This window comes from Malania oleifera, chromosome 3, assembly GCF_029873635.1.
Source record: "Malania oleifera isolate guangnan ecotype guangnan chromosome 3, ASM2987363v1, whole genome shotgun sequence".
Classification (NCBI taxonomy): domain Eukaryota; kingdom Viridiplantae; phylum Streptophyta; class Magnoliopsida; order Santalales; family Ximeniaceae; genus Malania; species Malania oleifera.
Window position 1 is genome coordinate 28,148,814 of NC_080419.1, and position 25,267 is coordinate 28,174,080.

Below are 25,267 nucleotides of genomic sequence, written 5' to 3' on the forward strand. Positions count from 1 at the left end.
TGGAGGTAACATTTATCTTATAGAACAGGAATGGTGTAAAACCATGGAAGGAGGAGGCACTACTAATCTATAACATGATCCTACGAAGCTCAAGGTTCTCAGCGATGACTTGGGTGAAATGCAGGATGGTGACATGCATGCATAGGCACCATAGGAGTTTAATGATGAAGCGAGCACTAATGAAGGTCCAAAATGCACAGTAGGAGTCTAATAGGAAAGAAAAAGAGAGATTGTCTTGTAGGATTTAAATAGATACAATCCCATACAAGAGCAAAGAAATTTGAATAGTTATAAATTCTCCATATATGAGTGAAGATGGAAAAAGAAAATTTGAATTGTCAGAAATTCAAAAGACATGAGTGAAGATGGAAAGAGGTGAACATTTAATTTTTAGATTGTTAGATTTATTTCAAATTTTAATTTTTTATGAAAACATATAAGGATATATTTGACATTTTAATTTTTGTCATTAGAGATTACCAAGTTTTCCTCTTTATACTTTTAGAAGTAGTTTAATAGTAATAACAGTAATATACATACATGTATATATATGACATTTGCAAAGGAAAATATGGAACAAATATCCATTCAGGAAAAAATATTCCATTTCTTATCAATTCATTAACTTATCTTACAATTTGTAAGCACAAATTACAGCCATACATTAAAAAGCAAAGTTCACTTCTTTTTTTTTTTTTTTTCAAAATTTCAAAGAAAAAATACTGTACAGGGTTTTCTTAATTTCGCACGGTCTTCCTTTTAGCCAATTTGTATATTCACTAAGTAAATAACCATGCCCAAACTTCCCTAGAGATTGACTATGGACATTCTTATTTAGGTTTATTTAATAATTTAGAAAAAGGAAAGCTGTGCCCTGTTGTTCCAACAACCATTGAGGTTTGATTTCTTCCATAATGTTCAACTTGCTTGGAGAGAAATGGAATGCTTAAGATTGCCAATGTGAAGGGTATGCTTGCCCAATGAAACTCTTCGAATTCCATGTTCATCCACAATGCTAAGGTGTTTGCACACGTCAACATCAATTTTGACATGTTTATAAGACCCGACTGCCATGTGGACCTTCTCAAACCCCACTAACTGCTTGATCGGAGTCTCTTTTCCTTTTGGTGATGTGGAGAACAGTAGAACGGTGTGGGACCCATCTACAGAGCCTGTGTTTTGTACTTCCACATGTACACCCAATGAGAGTTTGACACAATTAACATGGGTGATTGGGATGGTGTTGCTCTGTAGGGTTGAGTTTTTCAAGGCACGAAAGTTGGAAATGGGAATAGAAATTGTTGTTGGAGCTTCAATCACCGAGTGGACAAATTTGGTGTAACTCAATCCAAATCCAAATGGAAATACTACTGGGCCCTTGTAAAAGCGGTGGGTCCGACCTGGGTAGCCCGTCGATGGGTTAGCTCGCATGGCCATGTTGGTCATTGGCACCTTAGCCAAGTAGCTATTGGGATACCATGTCATAGGTAACTTACCACCTACATCCAACAAAAAATAAAAAGCATCAACTAAAAGTGAAATTTAACTAATAATGAAAAACATAGAAAAGTGAAACCGGCTGAGCTAAAAAATAATAATAATCCTTCAAAAGTTCAATTCTTGGTTTTTTTTTTTTTTTTTTTTCAAAAATAAAGTAAACTAAATACCTGGATTGATTGTTCCAAACAAAATATCTGCGATGGCTTGTCCGCCGACTTCACCTGGAAACCCTGCCCATAGAATTGCAGAGATACGAGGATTTTTATTGGCAAAGGAGACATCAATAGCCCCACCAGACATCAAAACCAAGATGGTTGGGCCCTTTGAGCTTTGAGCCACTCTTGAAATGAGCTCCTCTTGGCGTCCAGGTAAAAGCAATGAGGTCCTATCTAGAGACTCGGTTTCAATGGACTGGTTATGGCCCATCACTAAGATGGTGGCATCAGAATGTCGGGCTGCAACCTCAGCGCTTTCAAAAAACTGGTTGTCATTGCAGAACACACCATCGAAGCACCCCGGTTGATGAACAGTCTTTGCGTACTTGCTAATCCCTTGTAGAGGACTTGTGTAAGCACATGGCACACCTGCAATTAATAAAATTATACAAATCAATACTGGCTCAAATGCATAGCCCATATACAACGCCCATATATGTTGGGCTTTTAATATCAAAGCTTAGGCCCATATAATTACCGTGATAGTTTCCAATCATGGTAAGTGTAGCGTCGGAGTTGGGCCCAATGACTGCGACGGTTCGATGAAGCGAAGTTGACAAGGGCAGTGATTTTCCAAGATTCTTAAGAAGTACGATGCCTTGTTGGGCTGCCTCAAGGGCAAGGCGTTGGTGGGCTAGGCTGCACACATCTGCTGGGCCCAATTGTCCATAAGTTTGAGTAGATGGATCACCATCAAACAATCCCAACCTCATCTGGACAGTTAGCAAATTAGTTAAGGCCAAGTTAACATCTGCTTCGCTTAATTTTCCGGCTTGTACGGCTGCCCCGGTGTGCAATGCTAGGAAATATCCACAGTCCAAATCCAACCCTGGTAAATTTGAAATTAAAAAAAAAAAAAAAAACTTAGTTTTATATTTAATTCACAGTACATTTAGATTAAAACAAAAATGAATTTTTGTTTCAAATAGACATGCTAAAAAATATGCAAGTAGACATTAAAAAATATTTTCCACATTTGGGAACTTGGAATTCAAGTATTGGAATCGGATTTTTGTGAATTTAGACAATGCAACACAAAAATTGAGTCGATTTTCTTCCAAATCTACTTAAGATTCAAAATCTATAATTTTAAATTAGTGGTTGATTAAAATAGATTAATCGTTGATGACTTATCTGTCCATTTAAGATATATGTACATAAAATAGAATTTAATTTTAAAAAGAAAGAGGGGTAGAAGAGGGGTTGAGGGCCTCAAAATTAATTCTCACTTATTTCGTCACGTGGGTTCATGATAGTCATAATCGTGCTCATAGCATTGCTCTATATAAATAAAAATAAAATTGAAATATGAGGGCACCACTTACCTGATTTGATGGTTAGAGCAGCTGCATCTTCAGGTGTTTTTGTGTAGTGTTGATCATTATATAACACATCAACAGAGTCACAATCAGACACAATGTACCTGCATATTTAGACGCATTAAGAAAAATTGGTTGATGGTTAGAAAATTGGTTGTGCACACAATAAAATGGTGATTTTATGAATAAATAATCACTAATCAATCGGCCATTTAGTTGACTAATTATACTAACCCATTAAGGTGCCATTGACCACGAATAATATTGCGGAGGTTGGGATCAGCACAGCTGGGCTTTCCATTAACTTGATTGTAGGAACACATGATACTAGCAACATGACCTTCCTCCACACATGCCTTAAACGGCACATTGAAAGTTTCCTCTAAATCCTGCTCGCTTACCTAAGAACCAAACAATTGCTTTAGATGCATATAAAAAATACAAGTGTAAAACACAAAAAAAAGTGAAATTATAAATGCATGGTTTTTGTTATTCATAGTTAAAACTACTTAATCTTTATAAGATTAAAAAAGCCTTGTATCATTATTTATATATGCATTGACATAAGCATTAAAAAAAACACTACACAAATTCATGCTTTTGAAAATAAAATGAATGAGTCACAGTACTCGTATTTTGAACTTGAAAATGCATTTAAACTTTTGTATTTCATTTTTAATAAAAAAAAATTGAGAATGCGATTGAATAATCTTAACACTCCTTTCACAGTTTCATGACGCCCAGTATTCGTGCCTATAGCAATTGGTGAGTGTCGACCAAAAAATAGTCGAGAAAGTTTTGTTGAGAATTCTACTTATGAGTTTGTGACACATTGAAAAAATTGAGTGGACGATGGATGCTTATATACATGGTTGGACTCAAAACTTAATAAGATTAAGCTTTTGGGTCAGGTTGGTATTCACCCATATGTATCAAATCTATCCATAGACTCCTCCGGTGCTAACAAGTGGTATAAGAGACGATGACGTTTAACTTGAGGCAAACGAGATCGTAAAATCGAGGTGTGAAACTAATTCTCTTGACGTGCTAACAATTGGAAGACTAAGTGTGTAACCGAGGCCAATAAGGATCATTTAATCCTGGAAGATGGATCTGAATAAGGTCAAGATGTGGAAGGTAGGATTGGCTTGCGGGCACGTGGAATGTAATCCGAGACACGTAAGACGTCAGTGATATGACTCACTTGAGCAACTGTTGGAGAATTAAGCCTACTCTCAGAAAAGAGACAGTTTCCATTCAAGGAAAAACAGTTGAAACTTACAAGTGATAAGAAGATTGTTGAGAATTTGACTTGTGAGTTTGCCCCACATTGAAAAAATTGAGTGGATGACGAATGTTTATATATATGGTTGGACTTAAGACTTATTAAGCTTAAACTTTTGGTTCATTATGTTCACCCATAGACACCTTCGGTGCTAACAAATTTTAATTATATCGAAATTCATGGAAACCTCATATCGTGAATTGAAATGCGAATTCAGATGGGGAAAAAAAATAGGTTAATTACCTGGGCGTTGAAGTGGAATCGATCAATACCATTCCAATTGTCAAGGTCATAAGCAGTGTAGTGCTTACAGCAAGCGGCGACCTTAAGGTGCTTGCGCTGGGTGATGCTTTGGAGTCCCTTGACGTAGTTGACGGCGAACTGGCCGACGACAAAAGGGTCCTCGCCGGGAGTCTCCTCCGCTCGGCCCCATCTCGGATCCCTCAATACATTGATGTTCGGACTCCAGTACGTCAACCCAGCAGCTCCTCCGTTGTACATAGCTCTTCCTTCGTCTGACACCACCTGTACATAAAAATGACATGCCCAAATTTTTTATTTATTCAGTGGGGCAAATAAATGAATAAACAATAAAATATAATAAATTTGTTTATTTTCCAATACAAGTAATTGAAAAATACAATTATTTTAAATAATATTCGTTAAACCCCCGCCCCCCCAACCCCACCCCCGCCCAAAAGCATTTCCTATCATGTTACAATAATTATTTTTCCATATTCTATAAATTTTTATATTTTATACTTATTTTCTTTAAGGATCTGTCTTGAATTTAGAAAATATTAGAAAAAAAAACAAAAAATATCAAGAAATTCTTATTTTCATGTTTGGATATCAAGAAAAATAAGAAAAAAATAGAAAAATATGTCAAATTTATAAACAAAATGTTGATTTTACACATTATTAATATTTATATTTTTCTTAATTCTTAATCATATTAAATTTAAATTTTATTTTTAATAGTATTTAAAAGAGAAAAAAATATGAAGAAAAATTATTTTCTTTCTTATTTTCTTTTCTTTCCTTTTCCCAAATAAAATGCATGATCCAAACATACCTTGAGAATAGGAGTAAAATACTCTCTTCAGTTGATACAATCCATATTTTATTCAAAATTTTTAATTTCCCATTTTCTTATCTCTATATCAAATACATTTAAAAATGAAAGTTTGAAAATGTTAACAATTAATAGGATTAAGTGAACAATTTGTTTTATTTAGGATTATTAATATTTTAAAATAAAATTATCCCACTCATAAAATGTATGAATCATCCTTTAACAAATTCAATAAATAATACACTTGTTAAGATGAGACTTAATTTTTTTTTCCCCATAGATCTGCTCTAAAAACAAATATGTTCCAATTAGGAAATTATTATTATTATTATTATTATTATTATTATTATTATTATTATTTTTAAAAAAGAAATAGAGGGTATTAAATTCACATAAAATTAGATATACCAAAGGTGTATAGCATTTATTATTGCAAGATAAGAATTATTTATAAACTAACTCTTAAAATGGATGATGCCAAATGAATTTAAAAAACTAAATAAAATAAATAAATAATTAATTAATGAAGCCATGTTCATGGATTAGAAGAAGTGTAGACGTAGGTGTAATGAGACTTCGGTGCCATTATATTATTGTCATTATTATTAATATTATGTGCATTATATTATTGTCATTATTATTACTTTTATTTATAATTATTATTGTTGTTGTTGTTATATTTTTAATATTATGAGTAGTCTTTTATGTGTATATATATATACACACACACACAACACACAAAATATAGTTATGGTATGCGTTAGGGGACCGTGATGACACAGGCCGTAATACTAAGCATTTTTCGTGTATATATATATAAGAAAGACGTGTAACAAGTAAGTAATGGTATACACAAAGTAGAGAATTTAACTACACAAAGCAATAAAGGGAAAAAGTATATTTTTTAGTTGGGGCAATGTAATATTGACGCTTTAAAAAACATTACAAATACTTTATTTTGTATATATTAAATGATAATTTTATTTTTAATTTTTGTTTACACATGAAAAGATAAAAGAAGAATGTAATTTCATGATTTTAGTATGAAAAATAAAGAGTAAAATTGTTATATATGTAATAAACAATAAAATAAAATAGTATTTTCTAGAACACTAATAATATTTTTCTATCTAAAATTTTTTCCAAAAAGAATTAATATGTGAAACAAAGAAAAAAATTACATTAATAAATTTAAATAGGGTAAATGACATTGATGTCCTCTAAAATTTGACTAGACAAAATAATGCAAATCTCTCATTTCAAAAAATACACATTTATCTATTTAAGATTTATCAATATATATAGATTTTTTCTTATTGTAGGTAAAAAAAAATTGAAGGGTATAAATGTCCCAAAAATTAAATATCTGTAATATTGTCTGATTTTTAAACTAATGCTTAGGGAGATCAAAAGTATTTTGGTCATTTACGTACATAGTCTAATAAGTTATGAGAGACCATCTCTACACCTGAAATTTGAAACTTACCACATTACTAAAATACCCTCATCCACACATGTCCAAATGGAGTAATTAGTTGGTTAATTAAATATAATTTGGACTACCTGTCCAATCTGGCGCCACAGGGAGGCGTTGAAGGAAGCGGCGGTGGTGATGACGAGGGGGAAGCTGGTGGCGCCAGGGAAGGCGCCGCCGAAGTGGACTCCGGGGCCCTGGTCGGAGACGCCGTGGAGGGCCTCTGACCACCACTCGTAGGCCTCGATGCCGAGGCGGGGCACGGCGGAGGCGTTGTTGACCAGCATCAGGATCTTCTCCTGCAGCGTCAGCCGGCCGACCAGGTCCCTCACCCTCCCCCTTATTGGCAGGCTCGCATTGCAAAACCGCAAGCTCTGTGTCAACCCATTTCCCGGGTTGCACGCAAACGGCACGCGGCCATCCCCACGACCGAACAAAAAAATAAAGACGACGAAGAAGAAGAGAAAAGAACTGTAAGAGCCTGACGGAGACATTTCGTCGAACTGGTGGTTGAAATTTTGAGAAGAAGGTTTGTTGGTGAGAAGTACAGTGATTGAGAATGGGCGGAGGGGGAGGGTATATATAGGTGTGTCTATGGCTTTTCATGATTGGATTTACACGTCAATTATCCTTAATTAAAAGGATTAGCTAGCTACCTCAGTGCTGCTGCGGCACGCAGTACTCACTACTGGAGATAGCTAAGCCATTAGAGAAAGAAAGAGCAATGGAGTGGATTGAAGAAGACGAAGAGAGTGAGTTCAACACGCATGTGTGTTCGGAATTAAAGAATAATCACTCTCCTGTGTAATATCTATCTGTATAGACATGGTTCAACTTCAGCTTCTTTTCTGCTCCCCGTAGGATTTTATTTTATATTTATATAAATAGGTATCTTGATGTTAATTTAAATTATTGAATCTATTAAACATAAAAAATGAAGCTATAAATTTTTTTAAAAAAATATATAATTCTTAACCAATGTCATATAAATTATTTATATATATAAATGCATGTGTATTTTGAGTTTGGTTGTATTTATGTTTTTATCTTCTTTGTTAGTTATGTTTAGTTTTGTTATCCTAATTTAGTTGATTGCTGTTGTTGGCTTGGAAGGATTTTTCTGTACTCTCCCTTTTATTTTATCTTGTAGCCACGGTATTCTTCCATTAAAAGTGAGGGTATATTAATAAATAAATGAAGGTGTCACCCTCTTTTAGTAAAAAAAAAAGTATATATTAATTTCATGTCATGTTAATTTCTTATCCAAACGTACCCTTCTTGAGATTTAATCATTAGATTAAGCTAATTCTAATAAAATAATATTAAAGATATATTTTTATATTTACTCTCTTTCTTTTTGTGCATTTTTTTTAATCATGTATAGTCGTGGTGTTTGTTTTTAAGGAAAATTACCCAAATATCTTTTTAATCTATTAGGGACATTAGTTGTTGATCATATATTTAAAATGATTTTCTCTCATATATGTGTATAGGTTGTTACCTAGTAATGCTAATTATTTATTGTTATTTCTTTTAGCCTTCATTAAGTTTTCCTCCTTCATCTCAAATTAATTCACTTGATTGTTTTTTTCTGTTGCACTGAAATATAATATTTATTATTTCTTTTTTCTTTAGCTATGTTTATTACCAATAATTCAATTTAAGAATTAAGACCTTTTATTCACACGAATGTAGATTTCGTCATATCAAACACCCATTAATTCAATTTATGTTGCTAATTCTGGTTTCACTTTATTTGTGCATCGGTCATATTCCATTCTTTACTATAACTTTACATTTTGAACTTCTTTTTTTCACTAATTTTATGTACTCTAATGTTATAAAATCATACACATCTTCCATCAATATGTATCTCTTTCACTAATAACTAACTTTGCATTTCTTTATTATTCTCCTCATCACACAAAACTTCTAATCGAGTTTATGTTAATCACAAATACTTCTAATCTGACGAGTCACTACTTTTTCTAATTTTCACATCTTTGTCATATTGTATATTTTGAATACTCAAAGTACATACTATTATTCATTTGCTTCTCGTCTTTTTTTTTTTTAAAATTTATAGATACCTTAATAAAATAAATGAAAAAGATTAATGTGAAATAGGAGAGACCTATTTTGTATGTGACTATGATTTTTTGTTTTTTATTTATAAAAATTGTACGCCTAATTGATAAACAAACAACAATAGCATGTTGAACGAAATTGACATCATACTATTCATATTCACTAAACATATAGCGACCCTTAATAAAATAAGACATAATAAATAAAATGGTCAACTCGAACCCGTGAGTAGCGGGGATATCTGTCAAATACAGCGGAAAAACTAGCAACAGTAAACATAAAATCTCAACATCCAATTATAAAACATAATTCCAGAGTTTACTACATCATCAATATACTATTTATATGTACAATCTCCAAAAAGTCAAAAACAACATTAGGACCATACAACAAAAATCTCCTAGTCCTAATTCAACGCTTATCCTTCTAGTAGGAAAGCTCCACTCACTTAACAGCGGCCTTGACTCGCCGGTTTCTCTAAGTTTCCTGAAAAAAAAATATATTAATGTTGGGGGGTGAGACACTTATCAGTAAAAGAAAATAAACTAAATACAGCTGTGTGGTAATATGAATATTTAAGGTACATATACATATACAGTACATTTCATAATTTTGTAAACATCCATCATATCGTACTGCATAAGCATGTATTTTCACATCTGTTAATAGATCATAACATACATAAAAACATCTGTTATAACTGTAGTACTGTAAACAAACTTAGGATGAATAACTAGCTGATGTCAGGTATTACTCCCCATGATGGGTCGTGCAGCCCGAACGCGGGATCTGACAATGGCAGGCCGACCACTACCGAATCAAATATGTCTGTAAGTACGATGGGCCCGCCGCACCTTGGTCCGGACTGCCAGGTGGACGTCCACACTCTACTGAAAGCCACATTGACTATCCATCTTCCATCCCCTCGTGGGATGGTTAGCACTGATCTGATCATAAACATCTGATCCATAAGTTATGGTACCGAGCCTCTGAAATAAACTAAACTAACATCCTGATTGTTATAACATATAATACATGATATAATAGCGGCCTCGTGCCGGTCATTTTCATAAATATGGCCTCGCGCCGAAATCATAAACATGGTCTCGTGCCAAAACATAAATACGACCTCGTGTCGATAACATAAAATACATGGCCTCGCGCCAACATTGTTTTAGGTATATACATTCTAAAAATAATTCATTTATCATACATTCGTCAAAATGATCGTAACATAACATATCTTTTCATAATACCTGAAATCATACTTTATTCATAAAATCTTTCATGTCATAATATGTTCGCATAAAATAATATTTATGCCACACGTGCACTGTATAAAATATACTTCTTATTCTAAAATCGTAATTCTCTGGCATCTCATACATATATATATATATATGTTTCATTATAATAGCAGTATTTCCCAAACGTACATTTCATCTATAATATACAAGTATAACATTTGTTTTTTTGAAAATAAATTAACTCATAATTAATAATAAATTGCGTGGAAAATAATTGCTTTAGTTTATTCCCTTACCTGGTTACTGAGAAAACCCCTAAAATATCCTAGCCTGACCCCCGTAGGATTTCCTAGTCAATATCCTGAAACTAAAAATTCCCAGTATTAAACCTCAGTAGTTTCATACGAACAACATTTTCTATAACTACCATAATACCAAATTTGGCTTAAAAAACCTTACCTCAACTCAGGGTTGATTTCCAACTTCGTTTTTCCAACGATCCACTCCAACAAACTTATAGAGAACTTCGTCAGGAGTGTCGTGGTAACCTCATATCTTCTATCTGGCGTAAAACTAGCCCAAAATTGAAGAAAGAGAGTGAGAGAGCCGAAGAGGAGAGAGAGAGAGTGGAGAGGAAGCTTGGAAATGAAATAAAAATCAGATTTTTACATATATATAGACAGGGGATTTCGTCGACGAGCCAGTCCTTCGTCGACGAATTCTTATTAATTTCGCTGATGAAATTTAGTCGGCACCAAAACCCCTCTCGGTATTTCTTCGTCAACGAAGTCCTGTGTTTGTCGACTAAACCATGTGTTTGTCGATGAAACCCTGTGTTCGTCGACAAATCCAGGCAATCTTTTAAAAATTATTTTATCCCCCAAATGCAATGTCATTGACGAAGTCTACGGCTTCCTTCTATTTCTGTTTCTATTTCTCTCCCTCTTAATTATTCAAATTCCATTTTATTCAGGTCGTTACAAAACATCAACCCAAAATATATATATATATATATATATATATATAATAACATTATTTCTCAAAACGTATATGATCATGTGACAATACATATTATAATGATCAAATAAAAAACTTTGCATCGAGCTAATTTTGTGTTAATTTATGATTTCTCGTATATTGGATAAATTCATCAATACGTACATTTAGGACTATAAATTAATTTGATAATTTAATTGAATTTAAATTAAATTTGTTTAAGAAAAAAATGCAGATTTACATAATTAAAATTTTATTGTAATTATGTTAGCTCATAATGTTTGGACCCTTAGTGGATTTAATTTTGTTGAATTAAAGTTAGCGAATTAAATCAAACAAATAGAAAATAAAAATGACTATTAATTTATGTTAATATTATCCCTATCAAGTAATATGAAATTTTTAATTAGTATTTTTAAATTAACAATAATATGTTACAATACACAATCTATAAATAACATATGATTCTTATTTTCATTCAAAATATCATTAATTATATTAGCAATAATAATTATCCACATTCGTAATAAAATATCGGTAATAGTAATCATTATTTTATTAATTAACATGTCCTACAATGTCATTTTGATATTTATAAATTTTGAAAAATAAATACTATTTTTCATTTTTATAATTTTGAATATTAGCAATTAGTTATCAAGTTTACAATTATTATTTTCTGTGATTTTTTTTTTATTTATATATGATGATTTTTCTTTGTGTTGTTTTACAACTACATTTTTGTTATGTTTTAGCTGTGCTGCATTCCAGGGTAATCTGGTATATGCCGGCTAAGGGCACCCGACGTAATAAAAAAAAAAAAATATGTGGACACGCAAACACAAACAACAATGGGAAGATATGCAGAGCTCAAGAAAATCACCAACACTACAAACAAAAAGAAAAAAACAGAGCAACACCTAAAGGAGCTTAGCCATATACATATATATATATATATATATATATATATATATATATATATGTATATATATAAACAGAGGAAATTGAGGAAGAGATTAACGTAGCCATTCTCTCATGAAGAAAGATCACATGCAGGTACTCAATTGGACGTTGATTTATGGGGATTCATTTTGAACTTGGATGGAATTATTTGTTTGGGTTGCAATTTTCAAATTGAATCCAAATTGGGTTCGAGCATTGTAAGTTTAGGGTTTAACTGAGGTTCAATGAGGTAATTGGAACTTCAATTGTGTGTAATTTTGGGGAAATTGAAGTTTGAGGGAGCAATTGGGGTTCAGTTTGAGATTTCATAGGCAATTAGGTCTCAATTTCACAATTGTACTTCAAGTTGGGAATCCGAGCATAATTGATTTTTAATTCATCCCATGTTTGGACAGGTTTCGAATTTGAATTGTATTAGATATGAAGAAAATGTAGTACAAAAGTATATTGAAATTTGTCCAAATCCACTCTCAAATACTATCTAAGGTTTTCAATGTTTGAGTTTCAATTTACAATTTTTCAATGGAATTGGACTCTATTTATGTTTTAATTCTCCCATTTTGGGTGGAACTAACTCTTAATTTAGGGATTTTGATGAAATTGGATTTCAATTTGTAATTTTTTGCAAAATTGCTTTTCAATTGCGTTCCAATTCGCGATTTTGAGTAGATTTGAGCTTCCATATTTGCAATTTTGGGTCAAATTGATTTTCAATTTAGGATGTTGGGCAGTGTTAGATTTATTAAAAAAACAAATGGCCTAAGATCTAATTGGGCTGGAACTAAAGCAAGGAGATTGGATTCTCTATTGTTGTGAAGTGTGAATTGGATGACCAAAACACAAATTTACAAGTGATTTCAAGTCTCTCTTAGTTCTCTTCAATCATTTGCAATTTAATAAGTTTAGTTTTAACTTAATTCATCTCATTAGTAATTTACTGCTTATAAAACTATTAAGTAAGAATATAGAAATTAGAAATTTAGAATTCACTAGAATGTATAAATTTTCATCACCAGCAAATATATCACAAGGCAAGCAATAAAGGGGAAATTGTGCATTAAAAAAAGGAGCAAATATCCATTCAAACTTAAATACTTCCATTCCTTGTCAATATTGTGATTTGAAATCACAAATTACAACCATACATTAGAAAAATAAGTATTTATTTTTATTTTTATTTTTTACATTTCCATTCTTCTTTTGAACATTTTAAAGATCAAATAAATGTACAGGATTTTCTTAATTTCTCAGGGCTTGCTCTTTTGCCAACTTTTCTATTCATTTTTTCTTTTAAGACTTTAAAAGATAAAATATGATGTAAGGTTTTCTCAATTTCCTATGGCCTACCTTTTTGCCAATTTTCTATTCACTGAGTAAATAACCATGCCCGAGTTTCTTGTAGGACGAGCAATGGATATCCTCATTTGGGATTTATTCGGTGATAAGGGAAAAGGAAAACCATTTTGGGTTATTCCAACTCCCATTAAGGTTTAATTCTCTCTCCATCCAAACTTGCTTGGAGAGAAATGGAATGCTTAAGATCGTCGAGGTGAAGGGTATGTTTGCCCATTGGAATCCTTCGAATTCCATCTTCATCCACAACAGTAAGGTGTTTGCACACATCAACAGCAATCTTGACCCGTTCTCGAGACCCAGCCACCACATGGACCTTCTCAAAACCCACCAATTGCTTGATTGGAGCTCGCTTTCCCTTTGGCGATTTAGAGAACAGAAGAATAGTGTGCGGTCCATCTATGGAGCCTATGTTTTGTACATCCACATGTACACCTAATGAGAGTTTGTCACAATTGGTGTGGGTGACCCGAATGGTGTTGCTCCATTGGGTTGAGTTTTTCAAGGCATGAAGGCTAGATACAGGTACTGAAACGGTTGTTGGGGCTTCAACCATTGTGTTGACGAATTTGGTGTAGCTTAACCCAAACCCGAAGGGAAACACTACAGGGCCATTGTAGAATCGATAGGTTCGACCTGGGTAACCCGTCAATGGGTTGGACCGCAAGGCCATATTGGTCATTGGCACCTTCGACAAGTATCTGTTTGGATACCACGTCATAGGTAGCTTTCCTCCTACACAACCAAAAAGAAAAGACATTAGGAGGGGAAAAAAGCGAACTAAATGGAACCAAAAAAAAAAAAAAAAAGATCATCCACATTTTCGATTATCAATTCATTTTTGCCCTAAAGAGTAAATAAAAATACCTGGATTAGCTGTTCCAAACAAAACATCTGCAATAGCTTGCCCCCCCGCTTGACCTGGATATCCAGCCCATACGATTGCAGCGATACGAGGATCATTCTTAGCAAACGAGATATCAACAGGCCCACCAGACATCAAGACCAAAATGGTTGGGCCTTTCGAGGCCTGGGCAGCTCTTAATATGAGCTCCTGTTGGAGTCCAGGCAAGAGGAGCCCAGCTCTATCTAGATATTCTGCTTCAATAGACTGGTCCAAGCCCATCACTAAGATGGTGGCATCAGCACGGCGGGCCGCAACCTCTGCTCTAGCAAACAACTGGTTGTTATTGCAAGCCACGCCGTCTAAGCATCCAAGTTGATGAATGGTCTTAGCATACTTGCTAATCCCTTGTAGAGGAGATGTAAACAAGCATGGTGCACCTACATAGTCATCATATAATATAAATCAATATAGGCCCATATGAACACTTCATATACGTTGGGCTTCTAATGTTAATATTTAGGCCCAAATGGAATTACTTGCCGTGATAGTTTCCAATCATAGTAAGTGTAGCATCGGAATTAGGCCCAATGACCGCTACAATTCGATGACGCGAAGTTGACAAAGGCAACGAGTTTCCTCGATTCTGTAGTAGAACAATGCCTTGGTGGGCAGCCTCAAGGGCAAGGCTTTGGTGGGCCTGAGTGCACACGTCTCTCGGGCCCAAGTTCCCAAATGCGTGCGCGGCTGGATCACCATCAAACATGCCCAACCTCATTTGGACTGTAAGTGTATTAGTTAAGGCCCAGTTTACATCCGCCTCACTCAACTTGCCTTTCTGCACGGCTCCCGCGGTGTGGAGTGCTAGGAAAGTCCCACAGTTCAAATCCAACCCTGATGAATTTGAAAAAGAAAAAAACATAAAAATCCCTTGTTAGTTGTATTTGTCAATCCATGAACAACTTTACACTGTAAAAAAATGTTGTAGTGCTACTCACCTGCTCTAATGGATTGAGCAGCTGCATCTTCGGGAGTTTTCGTATAGTGTTGGTCATTGTATAATCTTTCTACAGAGTCACAATCAGACACAATGTACCTACATGTATATTTAGATCGGCGAAGATAAATTAATCATTGGTCAAAAAAATTGGTTATATACACAGTAATGAGGATGATGATGAGTGGATATTGAGTCTATTCAGTGGACAAATTATACAAACCCATTAAGATGCCATTGGCCACGAACTATATTGCGGAAGTTGGGATCAGCACAGGTGGGTCTCCCGTTAACCTGGTTGTAGGAACACATGACACTAGCAACTTGGCCTTCCATCACGCATGCCTTAAACGGTACATTAAAAGTTTCTTCCAGATCCTGCTCACTTACCTAATATTCAAAATTTTCTTTAGACACATAAAGAAATAAGTATATAAAAGTAAAATTATAGGTGTTTTTTACTATTCCTACTTAAGGTCTCTTAATTTTTTATCAGATTAAAGCCTTTTATTATTTATATGCATTGACATGGGCATCTAAAAATTTGTCTTCAAATTCTTGCTTTTGAGAATGAAAATAATGAGATGTATTATACATATTTTGTACAAGAAAATATATTTGGATGCAATAAATTTTTTGTTTTATTTTTTAAAAATTAAGAATTGTTTGAATAATCTAAGGCCCCGTTTAGAATTCAGAAAATATTTGAGAAAGGAAAGGAAATGAAAACATCAAGAAATTCACATGAAAAAAAGTGAAAATAAATAAATAATATATACCAAATCTTTGAACAAAAAAATTGAATTTACACATCAATAATATTTAATTTTTCCTAATTTAGTCATAATAAAACAACTTTTCACTTTTTATAATATTTTATTTACAAGAAAAATAAGAAGAAAAATCCTTATTTCCCTTTCCTTTCCTTACCCCTAAAGATTCTTTCTTCTTCTTTCATTTTTGAGAGGCTGTTATTGAGCAACTGCGCTTATGGCTATTAGTGGTTGCCAAAGAGATGAGCGAAGAAACGAGGATCAAAATTGAAAATAATGGAAACTAAGAAAAAGGATACCAGCGCATTGAAGTGGTAGCGATCTACCCCTTTCCAATTATCAAGATCATAAGCAGTGTAGTGCTTGCAACAAGCAGCGACCTTAAGGCGGTTGCCGCCGGCCATGCTCTGAAGTCCCTTTACATAGTTAACGGCATACCTAGCGACAACGGCGGGGTCTTCGCCGGGAGTCTCCTGCGCTCGGCCCCATCTGGGATCTCTCAATACGTTGACGTTTGGGCTCCAGTATGTCAGCCCTGCCGTTCCTCCGTTGTACATCGCCCTTGCTTCATCTGATACAACCTGCACGTGCATACACCATCTAGACATTTTTAATTTTTAATTTTTTTTTATATATGTTCATGTTTGTGTTTTATTTTTAAAATAAAAATAATTAATTTGATCTGAAATTAATAAATATATTATTCGTTGCTGGGATAGAGTATATTCATGAAGTGCATATTTTTGTTTGGATAATTCAATCTCTAAGTTGCGTAAAAACTTGACCTAATAAATAAAGTAAATAATTATGAAATTTAATTTTGTAAAATTTTACTTCATTATCAGAGAAAGAAAAAAGGTTTATGGATAAACCAAATATTATATTAATTAATTAACTAACAAGCTAACATATGGAATGATTGGAGTGGTTTACACGGAACTACTAAAGGCAGGAAGAGTCCCGACAGTGTGGCGACTGCGCAGTGGGACTTTCATGCTTTTGCTTACGTGTTACTGATCTACCTATGACTTGGACACACACACACACAGATATATACATGAGGAGCATGAGCAATCACGTGCAAGTGGGAAGTCATGAAGGGTGCATGGATTGGAAAGTTCAACAAACTCTTTCGACAAAACAACAATAATAAGGAAATTTCATGGTAACTTTCATTTCCCATCCCCATTAATTTAATCTAAACTTATCATAAAAATCAATCTACAACCCATACAACTTTCGTGGCAGCACCTTATTGGTAAGACAATATAGGGCCTATATTCATTTATCCAATGAAGCATTGTCATGTAAGCCGTCGAGGACTTTCTATATAATATTCTGACCTGTCCAATCTGGCGCCACAGGGAGGCGTTGAAGGAGGCAGCCGTGGTGATGACTTGGGGGAAGCTGGTAGCACCTGGGAAGGCGCCGCCGAACTTGACGCCGGGGCCAAGATCGGAGACACCGTGGAGGGCCTCCGACCACCACTCGTAGCTCTGGATGCCGAGGCGGGGGACGGCGGCGGCGTTGTCGACGAGCAGCAGGATCTTCTCCTGCAGCGTGAGGCGTGCGATGAGGTCCCTCACCCTCTGCTGTATAGAGAGGTTGACCCTGCAGAACCCCAAGCTCCTGGTCAGCCCGTTTGCAGGGTCGCAGGCGAAGGGCCCCCGGGCATCCCCGCAACTGAACAAGAAAATGAAGAAGAAGAAGAAGAAGACGAAGAAGAAAGAAGAATTGGAAGAGTAGTGTGACAAAGGCATTTCGTCCAACAGGTGGAGGAAGGTAAGGGACGGGGATTTGTGGGTGGGAAGCGGTGAGCGGGAATGAGAGGAGGGGGAGGGTATATATATATGTGATCAGCATGAGGATGAAGTTCATGGTCATGAACACGATGATGAATAAGATTGGGAATTAATCCACGTCAGTTGTGATTAAAAGGGGGAGAATGGATGGATCAGTACGTGGTACTGTAGTACTGGAGATAAATGGCCGCTGTGCTCTGAGAGAGAAAGAGAGAAAGAGGTTGAGGTAGTTGAGGGGATGGAGGAAGGAGAGTGAGTTTAACACGCATGTGCGTGTATAAAGAATAAGGGACGGAAATTTGTGTGGGGACTCACGGATCAGAGAATCTCTTCCCTGTAAATATATAATGTAAAACAAAAGGTATAGGCAGCGCTTAATTAAGTATTAATGTTTTAAACCGGTAAACAAACTCTGGCTCTCAGGGGAAAAAAAAGTTATGTCCTTTAGCTGCCCTCAATTGAAAACACGCCAATATAATTTTTATTAATTAAAAGGTGTGATAGAAGGATCCTTTAGGAGTACTTTCTTATCTTTCTCTTTCCCTTCTAAAAATTTTGATGGTGTGTAAAATTAATTTTTTGGTCATTAATGTGGTAGGTATTTTTTTTTCCTTTCTCCTTTTTCTAGATAACCGAATATAGAAAAAGGAATTATATTGTGTTTGAGTTTTTGAGATTCCGCAAATTTAATAAAGTTTTAAGAATTTAAAGAATATCTAAATTATAAAATTATATATATCTATATATATATATATATATATAATTTTCTAAGATTATCATGAATAAATTCTTTTGTTTTGTGTTATAAATATATCATTTCATTGCTACACCCTTCTATATTGACAAAAATATCCAAGTCACCAAACTACACAATATGCAACATATCCAATGTATGATTCATTTCTTCTATTCCCTTAACAATATTTGTGACTGATATGCCCATAATAAATCACGCTAATAAGGACAGGTCAACGCCTGCCCATATACTGTCTCCAGGTCTGACTTTTTGACGAGTGATTAGCTTCAACCTAAAGGAGGAGAGATCCACGCCAACGCCCTTAATAACCGAGTAACAGGCGCACGCACTTATGGCTGGAGAGCAATTCACACCCTCACGCCATAAGTGCGAGCCAACCAGTGGTCAACTCAAGCCCCTATAAGAAGGGATTTGGAGTACAGGCAAAGGTAAGTCATAAAACACTACTCTACTGTTGCATTAAGCCTCCTTAAAAGCTTTCCTCTTACTTAGGCATCGGAGAGATCCCTCGGAGTACACCCCAGGTCCTCCAAGCCTCTCTTCTCTTCCTATTTCAGGTCAACGAGAGTCAAGGAGCATTCCAACCATTTTTTACCCCGCAACAGTTGGCGCCGTCTGTGGGAAGATACTTTTAGGAGGCGATATTATCTGACTCTCGACTTTCAACATTCAAACAATGCCCACCTCACGCAATTCTACCTCTTTCCCTGATACCAAAGAACCATCCCAATCCATCCAATGAACCTCCGCCGACTCATTTGGTGTCAGTAGGGAGGAGTTCCTTGCCTTCCAGAAGGAAATGAAAGACATGCTCAACCAACTCTTACAACAGAAGAGTCAAGAAGGGCACGTCCTCCCCTAACCGCAAGAGAAACCCAGCACAGACAAGCAAGCTAACGAAATAATGGAGAAAGAAGAGAAAACTCACCTCAATAAGAAGGTAGAAGATGCAAATAGCGTGGATGTCAACCAACAAAGATCCACTGAGCTCGAGGAAAGAATAAAGAAGATAGATTACATAGAGAAGATGATGAAGGAGGGCAAAGCCAGGCCTCACTATGGGGAAACATCCCTAAAGTCCGCGGAGTCTCCGTTCAGCAAAGAGATCATGGAAGCTCCATTGCCCAGTAGATTCAAGATGCCCACCTTTGAGAGATACGAAGGTTTGTCTGACCCCATTGATCACCTGGAAAATTTCAAAATGTTAATGCAGTTGCAAGGGGCTCTTGACGCCATCATGTGCCGAGCGTTTGCTACCACCCTTAAGGGTACCGCCAGAGACTGGTATCGAACTCTTCGACCAGGATCTGTTGGTTCCTTCCAAGGGATGGAGCAAATGTTCATCGGCCACTTCCTTAGTAGCCGGAGAGTTGCTAAAACAACAGGCCATCTAATGAGTATGGTGCAAGGGGACCGGGAGACTTTAAAGAACTTCATGCACCAGTTCAACACAGCGACCCTAGAAATCCGCAGCTTAGATATGGGGGTAGCCTTGGCTGCCTTGACAACGGCTCTCCAACCAGGAAGTTTCTTATACTCCCTAGGGAAAAAACCACCGGTGGATATGGGGGAGTTAATGATCTGAGCAGAGAAATACATAAACCTGGAGGAGATGATGGATACGAGAGGAAATCGTCTAGAGCGGAAAAGGGGAAACAATGGCAGAGAATCTGGAGACACGTATAGAGCTATAAAAAGACACCAAACTAGTGCGCTGCAAACAGGTCAAAAGACTAGAGGACAGCACAACAAGTTTTCCACCTACACACCTCTAAATGTACCGCGCTCAGAGTTGCTGATGCAGATCAAAAAGAAGGACTACGTCTCATGGCCTGAACCTATGCGAATGCCTCTACATAAGAGGAACATGTCTAAGTTTTGTGCATTCCATAGGGATCACGGCCACGACACAGAAGAATGCATTCAGCTGAAGAAAGAAATCGAAGTCCTAATAAGAAGGGGACATCTGTCAAGGTTTGTCAAGAAAGAAAATCCACAAAGGGAACCAATCGAGCAGAGGAGGCATGGCGCAAAAGAGAAGGAAGAGCAAGCTATTGGGGAAACTGCGGTGATCTTCGGAGGATCCGCCAGTGGAGGAGATAGTGGGAGTGCACGCAAAAGATATGCTAAACAGGTGTTGACGATGGAAAAAGGGGAAACCAGTAGCAAACGAAACAAGAAAGGTGACGCCATAACCTTTGACAGCGGAGATGAAGAGGGAGTGTAGCAACCGCATGATGACACACTGGTGCTCTCCCTACTCATAGCCAATTACATGGTTAGACGTATACTGATAGACAACGGGAGCTCGGCCAACATCATGTTCTGGTCCGTCTTGGTAGGGATGACGATAAGAAAGGAACGATTGAAGCCCGTCTCGACCCCCTTGGTAGGATTTAGGGGAGACACTGTTCACCCCTTGGGAACAATCACGTTACCAGTAACAATAAGGACGACCCCGCATCAGGTAACAACGCTGACAGAGTTCCCGGTGGTTAACCGACCTTCGGTGTACAATGTCATCTTGGGTTGCTGTTGACTTGATTGGTCACACCCAGTTTTTGATTATGACAAATACTCTTGGTACTAATGGTTGTACTGAGAATTGCATGCAGGATCACCTTGTGCGCGCTTCGAGACTAAAAGACTTATTATGATGGCGTGCGGTGTTCGTGCCGATGAATGAAGAATCTTGTGCTGCATTTGTATTTATTTTTCAGTTTCTTCATTCTGGGATGTAATTTTATTATGGACTATGCACTCATATGGCTTGTAATAATTTGCATCATGCATGATAGGTAGGTATGCTCAAATTGACCTTGGATTGACCATAGGACCTCAAAATAACATGAAAAACCTTTTTCATAAAATGAATAACTTATACAAAGGTTTTTAAATGGTTTTGAAGTTAAAAGAAGGCAAAAACTAAAATTTTCAAAGGGGTCGGTCAACCGGCCATTCGACCAAACCGTTAGAAATGAGAAATTTTCTCACTCAATTGGATCTCATATCAAACCATGTTCAACATGAAAATTGTGGTATTTTACCATAGCTTGGGTTTGATACCAAGAACATCCAAATTGGAGTTGCACAGAAAAAGTTATGGCCAAAACACTGAAATGTGTTCGTAAGAGAAAAACTCCCTTCATGTTTCTTCCATCTCATTGATGGACATTTTTTCTTAATCCAAAAGTTATTATCTTAAAATATGTTCAACATAAAAGTTGTGGGATTTTCTCTTACCTTTCTATTGGTATCAAGAACATCCAATTTAGAGTTGTATAGGAAAAGTTATGGCCAAAACACTGAACAGTGTCTGTGTAGAAAATTAGACGCCGGTCGACCGAGCCCTTACAGTTCATTTGTCCCCGGTCGACCGAACCACCTGGGAGTCAATATTTTGACCTCCCGGTCGACCGAGCCTTCACTACAGTTGACCGAAACTCGCTGATTTGAGCCCCGGTCGACCGAAACTACTTTTGGTCAACATTTTAACTACCCGGTTGACCGAAACTTGTAGTTCAAAAGGCCCTGGTCGACCGAAAACCTCCTGAGTCAACATTTGACCATCTGGTCGACCGACAACCTTTGTACTACAACTACCTGGTCGACCAAAGGGTTCTCGGGAGAATTTTCAGCGGTCTGGTCGACCGAGCCAAGCAGTTCAAAATGTCCTGGTCGACCGAAACTCAGAAAATTGGCAAATCGCCCTCTCCGGTTGACCGAGCCTTTCAGTTCAAAAGTCCCCTGGTCGACCGAGCCAATTGAGTCCTGGTCGACTGAAACATTTTTGGTTGCCCTAATTTTTACCGTGGATAAATATATTTTAAATAGGGTTAATAATTTTAAAATGATTTAAAACTTTCTTAATAATGCCCAATAGGTCCCCAACGGTCAAAAATACCTCCTTGCCTATATATACCCATTCATTTATCATTATTAGCAAGGATTAGCAAACTTGATTAGGGCAAAACTCTCTCAACTCTTAAAACCCTATATTAGCCAAAAACTTCTTGCAAACACTCACATACTCTTCAATCTTTATTTCTCTAAGCATTGTGAGTATTTCTATAAGGCTGTTGTGCGTAATCTTTCTAGCTAATACTCTCTTTTGGTATAAAGGTTGATTGATTTTATTTGAGATTATAGCCTAAAGTTCTTCCACGGATTTCATTTGATAAATCTTGTGTGGGAAGACTTTGAAGGTTGTGGTTCTTGCATTGTTGTTGCAAGATACCTAAACCTATATTTTGTGTGCAAAAATCCTTTTGTGAAAAGCTAATCTTTCAAACAACTCTATTGTGCTTTAGAAATTGAAATATCATATTGAGTTTGTTTGATCTATCTTGCTTAGCATATTTGAAACCCTGATATGATTTTGTGATATTCGAATATTGTGTTTCAAATCTTGCTTAGATACACACTCTAGATCTTGATTGATTATCATACTTGATTGAGTGTTTAGCACACATTAGAGCACTGAGCATATCTACATATCATTCGTGCTTGCTTTATTGATTGAGCTGTATTGGTGCACACATCTGCTTTTCTAGAAGCATATTTCCGTGTACAAATTTTATACACATTTGTTGTATTTCTAGGCACGGGCCTGAAGAGGGAGACTAACCCTGGAATAGTCCTGGATTGGCTTAGACCCGGTTAGGAAAGCTAGGTGCGTCGTCCTGTTAAGGCGCGTAGGTTGAGGTCAGTCCCGCTAATTGACCTGGTTAAGGTTGAGGTCAGCCCTGTGTTAATTTGACCTGGTTGTAAACGGTGCCGCTCCACCCTTAAGTGAGCTATTAGTGGAATCCTCCTGCTTGCGAGCTAGAGGCGGGGACGTAGGCACAGTTGGCCGAACCTCGATAACATATCGTGCGTGTTCTTTACATTTCCGCAATTTACTTACTGCACATGTATGTTATATTGTAAATGATTAGATTTACATTTGCATAGACAGACCCTAGGTTAAGTAATACTGCTTATATGGTTTAACCTAGGTGATAATTTTTAAATACCCAATTCACCCCCCCTCTTGGGATTGCACCAAAGCTAACAATTGGTATCAGAGCCTCGTAACTTAGATTTAAACATTATTTAGTTAAAGATCATGATGGCTCAAGTTAGTGCATCCTTTGCATATGAGGGTAGATTGGTCACACACCCACCTGTATTCTGTGGTAATGATTATGCTATATGGAAATTTAGAATGACTGTGTATGTGAAAGCTTTAAATTGGAAATTTTGGAGAGTCATTGACCAGGGTGATTGTGTGCCTACGAAATCTATTGGGTGTACTGATGTTCCTAAATCTGAGTGTGAAATGAATGACCATGATAGGAACTTAGTACAGGTAAATTTTGATGCTATGAATACCTTACTGCATGCTTTAGATTCTAATGTTTTATGTGAGGTTATGGCTTGTAGTAGTGCTAAGCAGATATAGGAAGAACTTGAGAGGAGATATGGAGCACCCATGCAAAACATTGTGATCTCTCCATGTGACTCAATTCCTTCTAATCTTGAAGGAGGTAACTAGTGCTTTGTTGCCTTAATAGATAATGAGGTTATCTCTGTTCCTTCTGCTTTAGTAGATAAAACTGATTATGATTCATGTGATGAATTGAATGATGCATCTGATACTGAATCATGTGATAGTACTGATAGTGAAAGCATGACTACTTATAAGGAATTGCAAGTTGAATATGTTAGAACTCATAAGTCACTTGTTAAAGCTAATAAAAGATATACAGCTTTGAAAAACAAGTATGAGGCATGTGAGAAAGAATGTGACTCAAAAATTCTTGCTGAAAGAGAAAAAAATTTGAAAATTAAAAGATTGGAAAGCAAGAATGAATCATTAGAAAAGGAATTGACTATTTTGAAATCTAAAGTTTCTAATGATGATAAAAAGGATCTTCATATCCATGATCTTGAGAATAGAGCAAACAATATGTCAAAAGAACTTATGAAACTTCAAAGTGTTTGCAAAGATATGAAAAACTCAAAAATTCAAGATCTAGAGAAGAAAATAGAAGACCAATCTAAGATCATCCACACGTTCACTGGAGGCAAAGAAAATTTTGATAAATTGCTTGGCTCACAAAAGATGACTTTAGATAAGGAGGGTATAGGTTTTAATGGAATTGAAAATAAGAAAAAGAAGAACCTATACATGGGGTACTTTGTAAAAGAATCAAAACATTATGCTAGTACCTCCTCCGGTCCATACACTCACACCATATGCATTCTATGTAAAAAGAAGGGGCACACAAAATTTGACTGCCCATTTAAAAGAAAAGGTGTGAAACCCAAACAAGTCTGGAGAGTCAAAGTACCACCTAGTCCTAACCCATCGAGAATAAAAGGTAGAAAAATGATATGGGTTGTTAAGAAAGAAAGCCCCTTGATATTCAAGGAAGAATTTGCTCAAACAGGAATTACATGATCACATAATTCTTCCTTATTGTTCAGGATTAGCCATGGGGGGTAGTGTCTTTTAAAGGCTTAGGAAATGGTTCGGGACTGAAAATGTAAAATCTTAGTATATGCCAACTATTTAAAATCTTACATACTAAGTAT

The 25,267-nt window shown here is 36.1% G+C and overlaps 2 protein-coding genes across 2 annotated transcripts; both read right to left on the reverse strand.

Annotated features, from left to right (window-relative positions):
• Nucleotides 1-574: 574 nt before the first annotated feature.
• LOC131151064 (beta-D-xylosidase 1-like) lies at nucleotides 575-7,351 on the reverse strand. The gene is made up of 7 exons (XM_058102239.1): nucleotides 6,958-7,351; nucleotides 4,563-4,844; nucleotides 3,269-3,435; nucleotides 3,041-3,138; nucleotides 2,194-2,544; nucleotides 1,668-2,084; nucleotides 575-1,499 (listed from the first exon to the last, which is right to left on the reverse strand). The coding sequence occupies exons 1-7, from the start codon at nucleotides 7,153-7,155 to the stop codon at nucleotides 919-921; spliced, it is 2,094 nt and encodes a 697-aa protein (XP_057958222.1). The 5' UTR covers nucleotides 7,156-7,351; the 3' UTR covers nucleotides 575-918.
• A 5,887-nt stretch (nucleotides 7,352-13,238) lies between these two features.
• Nucleotides 13,239-18,369, reverse strand: LOC131151065 (putative beta-D-xylosidase). Its single transcript, XM_058102241.1, has 7 exons — nucleotides 17,473-18,369; nucleotides 16,429-16,710; nucleotides 15,580-15,746; nucleotides 15,358-15,455; nucleotides 14,903-15,253; nucleotides 14,383-14,799; nucleotides 13,239-14,250 (listed from the first exon to the last, which is right to left on the reverse strand). The coding sequence occupies exons 1-7, from the start codon at nucleotides 17,887-17,889 to the stop codon at nucleotides 13,646-13,648; spliced, it is 2,337 nt and encodes a 778-aa protein (XP_057958224.1). The 5' UTR covers nucleotides 17,890-18,369; the 3' UTR covers nucleotides 13,239-13,645.
• Between the last annotated feature and the right edge of the window lie 6,898 nt (nucleotides 18,370-25,267).

Bases quoted from the DNA above. Each gene is read 5' to 3' on its own strand.
- LOC131151065 (XM_058102241.1), bottom strand. From the start codon at position 17,889: ATGCCTTTGTCACACTACTCTTCCAATTCTTCTTTCTTCTTCGTCTTC. The intron at 15,456-15,579 runs GTTTGTATAATT...ATATACATGTAG, and splicing joins GGCCAATGGCATCTTAATGG to GTACATTGTGTCTGATTGTG. The intron at 15,254-15,357 runs GTGAGTAGCACT...CAAATTCATCAG, and splicing joins TGCTCAATCCATTAGAGCAG to GGTTGGATTTGAACTGTGGG.
- LOC131151064 (XM_058102239.1), bottom strand. From the start codon at position 7,155: ATGCTGGTCAACAACGCCTCCGCCGTGCCCCGCCTCGGCATCGAGGCC. The intron at 4,845-6,957 runs GTAGTCCAAATT...TTTTATGTACAG, and splicing joins TGTGGCGCCAGATTGGACAG to GTGGTGTCAGACGAAGGAAG. The intron at 3,139-3,268 runs GTTAGTATAATT...CTAAATATGCAG, and splicing joins GGTCAATGGCACCTTAATGG to GTACATTGTGTCTGATTGTG.